Raw genomic sequence first — 10,332 nt, 5'->3', positions numbered from 1 at the left:
ACCCATTTATAATAAAAAAAAATATTTCCCTCATCTGTGGTATTAACAAACCAATTAAACTTTATTATTGGAAATTTTTAATGATTAATTCTAAATGTATTGACATCGATTTTTCGTTAAACGAACATATGTATATACAAGTTATCATTCATAATTTATCTCTCACGGACGACTAAACAAATTTACTGAACGGAACGGAATGGTTTCCGTTTGTCGAATCCATAGAGACATGTTCTGACTAGCTGTTTGTGAGAGCCTGGGTCATAGAGTTTAGATATTCAGTTAGAATGTTTCGGGAAAATAAAGGGTAGAGAACTATCAATAGGGGTGGCTGATAAGGTAAAGAAAAGAAGATGTGCTTAAATTAGATATAAAAAAAGAGGATAAGGGGTGCTTATATTAGATATAAAGAAGAGTGAATAATAAAAAAAACATATATTTAGAATACAGAAAATTATCCAGAATGCCTATATGAAGAGGGCGCGAGTAAATAGTTAAAGAGCATTTGCAATATTTGTAAAAACTGTCATGTGAAATAACTGATCAAGCAAATAAGAATACTACAGTGGAAAACAATAGTATTTAAGGATTATATATGTGTTACTTATAGGTGTATGGTCCAGTTTATGGCAGACAGTTGTGAGACATTTGGTGTTCCTCTGACAGGCAGATAAACCCTTGAATGCCAAACTGGGGCGTCTGTTTGTTTGCGAAGGATGTATAAAAACGCAGCCACGTCCTTTTAGAATGGGGCCATTAAATCCGATGTGGTTTTCCTATTACAAAGGCTAAATTCTTACCCTATCTATGTTATTCTCAATTTCCAGTGGTATGCCAGTTTTCGCGCCCTGCACTCTGGTCAAACATTGGTACAGGATCTACCTTTTGTATTTATCATTACTTTTACTCGTCCTCTTGTATGAAATATTTGCCACTGAAGTAAAACAATCTGTTTCACTGAATGATAGATCGATAATCTTTCTTTTCTCGCCCTGACTGAATATCGTGTTTGAAATAATTGTTAAACAATCAATAATATATCATTTCAATACACTCATAATTCGTGATATTGTTGAATGGTTCTGAATTTAAGTTATCCCAACTCGGTAAACACATATTTACAAAGAATCGTATTTTATATCTATACAGATGCATATAATTAATAAAGATCAAAATGGGTAGCTGATTTATCTTCTGACATGATGGTCAGAGACGATCTGAAATGCATGCAACTTTTAAATTGATGAAATGGTCTTAGTGGTGGTGGTGAACACAATCGTCAAATACTTCACACGGTGTGTCCCTTTCTTGTGGGTGAATCATTACTACAATGTCTCATAAGTTGAAATATTTTTTATTCCATGACAATTTTGCCCTGTATAACCAATATTATTCAGTACGAGAATTAAAAAAGGAGTATATGAAAATGAAAAAAAGTCTTATGAATCCTTATGAGACAACGTTTCAAGAGAGACCAAGTAACGTAGTAGTAATTATAAGCTGAAATATTGGTCATCAAATAATTATTTGTACTTTCTTTAGTTAGCTTTCTTGTGTCCATTTCTTTATTTTAAATTGCTATGCTGAATACATACATAAAATCAATAAACGCGAACGGAATTAACTGGTTTGGTAACCAAAACACTGGTGTGTGCTACCAAATATAGACTGATTTATGAAGTGTTTAAATTAATTTGAAAATATTGTTTACGAAGCTTACCTGGTTGCTCTTTTAAAAGTAAACTCGACTTTCCGCTATATAGATGACGTTCTTTCACTAAACAATTCAAAATTTGGTGACTATGTGGAACGCATCTATCCCATCGAATTGGAGAGAAAGGATGCGACAGATACAGTTAAGTCGGCTTCATATCTTGACTTACATCTAGAAATTGACAATGAGGGTCGGTTGACAACAAAACTTTACGACAAAAGAGATGATTTCAGCTTTCCAAAGTGAACTTTCCATTTCTAAGTAGCAACATTCCAGCAGCACCTGCATACGGGGTACATATCTCCCAATTGATACGATATTCCCGTGCTTGCATTTCCTATCAAGATTTTCTAGATAGAGGGTTACTGCTCACAAGGAAGCTATTACACCAAGAGTTCCAAATGGTGCAGTTGAAATATCCCTTCGTAAATTTTACGGACGCCATCACGAGTTGGTTGACCGTTATGGTATAATCGTTTCACAAATGATATCGGATATGTTCCTTACGTCGTAACTACAATCCCCTTCCCTTTCATGAATGTGACCTACCGAATTATACTATATTTACCGGATTTGTAATCACATAAGCAACACGACGGGTGCCACATGTGGAGCAGGATCGGCTTACCCTTCCGGAGCACCTGAGATCACCCCTAGTTTTTGGTGAGGTTCGTGTTGTTTATTCTTTAGTTTTCTATGTTGTGTCATGTGTTCTATTTTTTTTCTGTTTGTCTTTTTCATTTTTAGCTATGGCGTTGTCAGTTTGTTTTAGATTTATGAGTTTGACTGTCCCTTTGGTATCTTTCGTCCCTCTTTTAAAAGTAAACACTCGCATAGATCAAAACAAAAACTTTTTGATAAAATTGGTCTGAATTCTTAAAGTATATTTATTTTATGTGTATATTTGCGAGTGGGATAGTTGGGTCAATGATCAGGGCAGCTGCACACGTTCTAGCATTTTCACGTGACTTTCTTTCGGAATATCTCTTTACTGTTCCTTACTTCAAGCTGAAGCCACTTGCTTTGCCCAGGCGTACTTTTGTATCTAGCATTTTGTTAAGAAATAAGCGATGGATTGACTGTATAGTTTTACAGCAGATGGTTGTTGTTAAGGCCTGTCAATTCTTTTGATAAGTGTGCATAATCAACACGTGGAAACCGGTCTATTATGAACCCTTTTCCCCACAATGCAATGTGAAAAATCTGGTAGCAGACGCTTTCTACAAAAAGTGAAAAATGCGAGACGATCATTGTAGAAAAATAGTTCAGAAGCAGGCTTATGATGTTTTGTCACATAAATATGGAATACTTATTGTCATTGGTGTATTCATTTTCATCACGTTGACATCTTTTTATTTTGGAGAGGTGAGATTCAGTTATAAAAAAAAAGTTACCAATTATTGTAATTGAGTTTGTGCCAATACAATATTTGTATTTGTATAAGACTAAAGTGCTCTGAACCTTGGAAAAGTACCATTGTACATTTACCAATCAACATTTTATACTCAGAACCCCTAACCACTTCTGTCAGCTGAAAGTTTTATATTTCTACTTAAGGTAAAGGTAAGCACCTACTGGCATGACTATGTGTCACAGTAAGTATATTTCTCATTTGACATTTGCATATTGGTTGGACTAATCTATTGCTAGAGTAGTTATGCAGTATTTGCACAACTCTGCATACAAAAATAGGAGATATAAACTGTTTTACAAGTAAGGTCGAAGGTCGAAGATGACAGGAATATATGATCAGTCCTACAACTCAAAGTCACCAGTTTCAGTGGATTTTGCTAACAGATGATCATGCCATTTTTCAATGTGTAAATGGGATATTAAAATGTTTGACTTAACATCAAAGGAGCAGAATTTGATGATTTGTCATGTTTTTCAGACTGTTGTGGAATGGAGTAATGAGAAATATGCTCAGGTTTTCAATTCCTACAGTGACAACATAGCAGGGAGATCTTACAGGGAAAGGTATATATTACTTTACATGTATATTAAGGTGTGTTGTGTATGCATCAATGAGAAGACCACTGAATGAAACCTGTGTCAACATATATAGTCTTAACAATAGACAGATATCAGAACAACATGAACAATGTGTTAAGCTGTAAACTGACCAGTCAGTGTCTCTAACAATGTTGTGAATATATTATCTGAAAATATCAAAGTTCTGTCAAAAACAAATTATCCAAATTTAAAAAAACAAATTGTAAAGCACTTGGTAAATGACTACAAATAATCATGGAAGACTCTGATTACACTTATTATTTGTACTAATCATGGACGACTCTGATTACACTTATTATTTGTACTAATCATGGACGACTCTGATTACACTTATTATTTGTACTAATCATGGACGACTCTGATTACACTTATTATTTGTACTAATCATGGACGACTCTGATTACACTTATTATTTGTACTAATCATGGACGACTCTGATTACACTTATTATTTGTACTAATCATGGACGACTCTGATTACACTTATTATTTGTACTAATCATGGACGACTCTGATTACACTTATCATTTGCTTATTGTTTGTACTAATTATAAAACCACACACTGAAAACTTTATTTCTATAGTTTTTTGTTCCTTTTTTGAGAAGTTGTTGCTTTGTCTCATCGTGGTTCAAATTGGATGGATACATTATTCTCTCTCACATATATTCTATTGATAGAAGGGTAAATTACACATGCTGATGGTGACTGTACTGTTATTAAAACACAACTTTAAGGCTTTTCCAAATACCATTTAGGTTTTAATGAACATCTATAGTTTTACCATAAAGATATGATTACCATGAAAGATTGTAAGGAGACCAAGGACAATAGGACATAGATAATCCAGTAGTCTGTGTAAATTTGAAGTTTCAAATTGTAACAATGCTTGTTTTTATCAAATCAATATTCAATGTGCATTATAATATATTATCTTATAGGTTATGCTCACCATTACCGATTGATGTGGTGTATACATGGGTGAATGGAACAGATCCCAAGCTGTTAAATCAACTCAGAACTCTCAAGTTAAATATAGAGGAAGAACTTAATATAACAAGGTATGCTGATTCAACAAACACATCTCAAATTTGGTTAATAAAAAAAATCAAGAGATACTAACTTAATTCAATGAGGGAATGAAACAGCCAAGATTATTTTAAGGGCAAGATCTGCTAAGAACCAGCATGTCCGTTATCACCAGGAGTTACTGACCTTGAATGACAAGTTTTACCCATTTGTTGTTTTACCAGTAAATATATTTTATTAGAATATCAAATTTATGAAAATGCCAGGTGAACTAGTTAAGTATCCTTGGGGATTCTTGTTTTTTATCTATTATATGAAATCAAACAGATAAAGTTGTGAATGGAAATGGGGAATGTGTCAAAGATACAACAACCCAACCAATGAGCAAAAAAACATTTGAAGCCCACTAATGGCTCTTCAACACGGAGAGTAAACCCTGCACCGATGGCAGACTTCAGCTGTCCCTTCAAAAAAAAGAACTAGGAAAATTGTACTATATACTATTGCTCAAGCGTACTTGTATATTTATAATGTTTATATTTTTATCTATACTGAAATCAGGGGCAACTCCCAAGAAGCTATCAGGTAATTTCATTTGGCTTTGAAGAAAAATGCATTTTAATGATTTAAGCTCATTTATTTACCTTAGAAACAAATACAGGTAAGATATTAAAAGACTGAACGCTAGACCTTGTTTATTGTTAGCTATTTGTAATGTTGAGAGCATGTGGTAATTGAATTTGTACTGTTTCATGTACATGATATATGTATGATCAGCTGGTAAAGGGATAACCAGACAGACAATTTCATATCCATTATGCATATTTAGAGCTAGCAGTTATTCAACAAATAATAGACATACTAAATGAACTAATTTTACATAGATTTCATGTTGTTTAAAAAAGATAATATGCCCTTTTATGCCAAATTACAGATATCGGGGGCATTATGTTTCTGGTCTGTGCATCCTGGACTAAACATTGAAATGTGATATAAATATGAATGGGGCATGAAGTTCAATTGACTCATATTTTTGTTTACCACTGCTTTTATTGGTAGCTGGAAATTGTAAAAATTGTAACTGTGCATAAATTTTGTAATCTCGTGTAAAAAAATCACTACAAAACAGTGCGTCTAAGAATGTAAAAGATTTGAAGAATGATGTTGTTTTTTTTTAAATCCAAAAGGAAAGAGTATATGCTGGATAATTTTGATAAAAAGTGATGAAAAAAACACTAAATTATTACCTTTGGTGCTTATATTTATCTTTTCTTATATATCCACTTGTATTCTTCATGTATACTACTTAATTATCCAGGTTTTTATTCAGGAGTATTTTTATTTTCATTTGCTAAAGTAAGGTTTACCTCAATTCAGAGATTTCTTTGGGTATCCATTAAACAAATGTCTTTTCTTGTGTATTTTTATAGTTCCAAATCAAGATTTTGCTAGCTAGTATTTATATGACTTGCTTTTACATATTCTGAGGGTAATGTTACAATGTTATATTAGATTATATGAATCTTCTACTCAATAATAAGTTATGCAGTCTGTGTTAAATCTTGTAATTATAAGACAATTCATTGCAATGTAATAATGTAAGTGATTATAACATGTAAATATATTCTGTATTTCCTTTACAATTATAGAGAGGTAAACTTGAATATAGAACTAAATAAAAAATCATGGGGATATTTAGTGAAATTAATACATTATATCAACTGTAGCCTAAATTTTGATGCCCCACCTACGATAGTAGAGGGGCATTATGTTTTTTGGTCTGTGCGTCTGTTCATTCATTTGTCTGTCCCGCTTCAACTTCAAATTTAGTACACATATTCCCTATGATATCATCTTTCTAATTTTTATGCCAAATTAGATTTTTGACCCCAATTTTACGGTCCACTGAACATAGAAAATTATAGTGCAAGGTTCAGGTTAAAGTTTCGGTTAAAGTTTTTGGTTTTTAAGGTAGTTTTTGATGAATTTGAAGTCCAATCAACTTGAAACTTATTACACATGTTCCCTCTGATTTGATTGTTCTAATTTCAATGCCAAATAGATTTTATCCCAATTTCACTGTCCACTTAACATAGAAATTGATAGTTGGAGTGGGTCATCCATGTACTGTGGACACAATCTTGTTTTTAATGTCATATTTATTGAAGAAATATTGCAAATCCAACTGTCATGAATAATGTTATCCATTTTAACATTATTTATTTTTTTCATGTTCTATATATTGCAGTGATTCCAAATGTGTTTTTACCAACTGCCTAGCAACCAATATGGTTATTCTTGACCCTGTGTTGCCAAAGGAGATGACCTTACTGAAGTTATCATTGGTCTACAAAGTGTTTGTTCAGGCAGAGAAGATGTTTACAGTGTCCTTAGATACAGATGAGAATGCCAATTATACTGTGATTGTCTTTAAGGAAGACACTAACAGTAAGTCATATCATTTTGGAGAACCATTTTAAAAACAGACTCAGAAATCCACCAATCAAAAAGCCATGCCTTGTGGTTACACAAATTTTAAGAAAGATTCTTATATTCAGGCTCACAAAAATCAATTTATCAAAAATCTGTATTTAGGGTTTTGAACATAATTCTGCACTCCTGATTATTGTGTAAACTTTGATGACTGAAAGCCAAGATTATTTTATATTTTGAAACCTATGTAAGAGAAATCCCAAAAATTAAAAATCCAAATGATCAAAAGACAAAGGTCTATATCAAAGCGATATGTATAGAAAGTGCTGAAGTAAGAGCCTGATCATATAACAATGTTTCATGTTGTAGGAAACTAATAATGTTTCCTTTTATTTTTAGTGACAGAGGTATTAAGTCAGCCAATATTGGTACATGAGATAAATACTACAGTGAGACGAGGTTACATTGTAAGAACATATATACTGTTATTTTATTAATATAAGTCATTCAAAGACAAAATAAAAGTTATGTTTGTGCAGTTTCTTTTATCTGAAAATCAGTATGCTCAATACTGTTCTCCTGTCATTCAGTTAAGCTAACTTTAGAGCAATTTTTTATCTGTATATCTTGAGCATATAATTTCATAGTTGTAATAAATTATACAGTATTAAAAACTATACTGAATTAATAGCAAGGATGTTTTTTTTTATGGATACCCATTTGGATTTCGTAGGTATTGTTTGACCACAAATCTAAATGTTCAATAAGATACAAAAGTTCAATAGGCTTGTATGAAATTGAGAATGGAAATGGGGAATGTGTCTAAGAGACAACAACCCAACCATAGAAAAGACAACAGAAGAAGGTCACCAACAGGTCTTGTATGCAGACTTTGGCAAAACCATGATATCAGATATCAACAAAAACATAACTTTTCTCAATCCACTAAAATTAGTATCCCTGAAAATAATTGAAAAAATAACAGTCTACTTCATTTGCCAGTGAACTATTTTTCGTGTTGAACTAACTTTCAAAAGTGACGAATTTAGAATATTGATGTACTAAAATAATCTTAATTTACCAAATATTTTTTCTTTCATTATTGTATTAAATTGTCTAAGTTTGAATTATTCAAAGGTATATTAAGACATGTTGTAAAATAGCATAATATTTCCTTTCAGACAACAGATTGGACTGTACACAATAGTATTATGCTATATTTACTTTCAGACAACAGATTGGACTGTACACAATAGTATTATGCTATATTTACTTTCAGACAACAGATTGGACTGTAAACAATAGTATTATGCTATATTTACTTTCAGACAACAGATTGGACTGTACACAATAGTATTATGCTATATTTTCTTTCAGACAACAGATTGGACTGTACACAATAGTATTATGCTATATTTACTTTCAGACAACAGATTGGACTGTACACAATAGTATTATGCTATATTTACTTTCAGACAACAGATTGGACTGTACACAATAGTATTATGCTATATTTACTTTCAGACAACAGATTGGACTGTACACAATAGTATTATGCTATATTTACTTTCGACAACAGATTGGACTGTACACAATAGTATTATGCTATATTTACTTTCGACAACAGATTGGACTGTACACAATAGTATTATGCTATATTTACTTTCAGACAACATATTGGATTGTACACAATAGTATTATGCTATATCTTCTTTCAGACAACAGATTGGACTGTACACAATAGTATTATGCTAACAGATACTGCTATAATGGCTGGATTCCCTCCTCAATATACTGCTCAACAAATTCAGACCAAACTACCAGACAAAATAGCCAAAGGAATTACAAAGGTAAATTAAAATAAATAAGTAAACACAGTGTCTTGTTTAAATTGTTTTACATTTGTCATATCAGGGCCTTTTATGGCCTGCTAAATGGAAATAGACTGACTTTTCTATTTTTCCAATACTAACATTGACAATCATACCACATCTCCAGTTTGCTATTTCTCCAAGGCTAACATTGACAATCATACCACATCTCCAGTTTGCTATTTCTCCAAGGCTAACTTTGACAATCATACCACATCTCCAGTTTGCTATTTCCCCAAGACTAACATTGACAATCATACCACAATCATACCACATCTCATTCTTTAATATGGATGAAGGATTTCCTCAGCAATATACAACACAGACAAAATCAATGTAAAACTCACATAAGATGGCTCTAAAGGAACAATATACAACACAGACAAAATCAATGTAAAACTCACATAAGATGGCTCTAAAGGAACAATATACAACACAGACAAAATCAATGTAAAACTCACATAAGATGGCTCTAAAGGAACAGACCAAACCTATGTAAAACTCATATAAGATGGCTCTAAAGGAACAATATACAACACAGACAAAATCAATGTAAAACTCACATAAGATGGCTCTAAAGGAACAATATACAACACAGATAAAATCAATGTAAAACTCACATAAGATGGCTCTAAAGGAACAATATACAACACAGACAAAATCAATGTAAAACTCACATAAGATGGCTCTAAAGGAACAATATACAACACAGACAAAATCAATGTAAAACTCACATAAGATGGCTCTAAAGGAACAATATACAACACAGACAAAATCAATGTAAAACTCACATAAGATGGCTCTAAAGGAACAATATACAACACAGACAAAATCAATGTAAAACTCACATAAGATGGCTCTAAAGGAACAATATACAACACAGACAAAATCAATGTAAAACTCACATAAGATGGCTCTAAAGGAACAGACCAAACCTATGTAAAACTCACATAAGATGGCTCTAAAGGAACAGACCAAACCTATGTAAAACTCACATAAGATGGCTCTAAAGTAACAGACAAACCTATGTAAAACTCACATAAGATGGCTCTAAAGGAACAGACCAAACCTATGTAAAACTCACATAAGATGGCTCTAAAGTAACAGACCAAACCTATGTAAAACTCACATAAGATGGCTCTAAAGTAACAGACCAAACCTATGTAAAACTCACATAAGATGGCTCTAAAGGAACAATATACAACACAGACAAAATCAATGTAAAACTCATATAAGATGGCTCTAAAGGAACAATATACAACACAGACAAAATC

At 32.4% G+C, this 10,332-nt stretch overlaps 1 protein-coding gene across 1 annotated transcript in view; it reads left to right on the top strand.

Moving 5' to 3' along the window:
- Positions 1-2,706: 2,706 nt before the first annotated feature.
- The window catches only part of LOC134685101 (N-acetylglucosamine-1-phosphotransferase subunits alpha/beta-like), a 38,858-nt gene continuing 31,232 nt past the window's right edge, over positions 2,707-10,332 (top strand). The window contains exons 1-6 of the mRNA XM_063544535.1: positions 2,707-3,079; positions 3,606-3,691; positions 4,667-4,786; positions 7,003-7,202; positions 7,587-7,654; positions 8,906-9,037. Of these exons, the coding sequence (XP_063400605.1) occupies positions 2,951-3,079; positions 3,606-3,691; positions 4,667-4,786; positions 7,003-7,202; positions 7,587-7,654; positions 8,906-9,037 (735 nt within the window). The 5' untranslated portion in view covers positions 2,707-2,950. The remainder of the gene's footprint in view (positions 3,080-3,605; positions 3,692-4,666; positions 4,787-7,002; positions 7,203-7,586; positions 7,655-8,905; positions 9,038-10,332) is intronic.

This window comes from Mytilus trossulus, chromosome 9 (assembly GCF_036588685.1).
Source record: "Mytilus trossulus isolate FHL-02 chromosome 9, PNRI_Mtr1.1.1.hap1, whole genome shotgun sequence".
Taxonomy (NCBI): Eukaryota; Metazoa; Mollusca; class Bivalvia; order Mytilida; family Mytilidae; genus Mytilus; species Mytilus trossulus.
The sequence above is the reverse complement of the archived record's forward strand: the minus strand, read 5'-3'. Positions and strand labels throughout refer to the sequence as shown.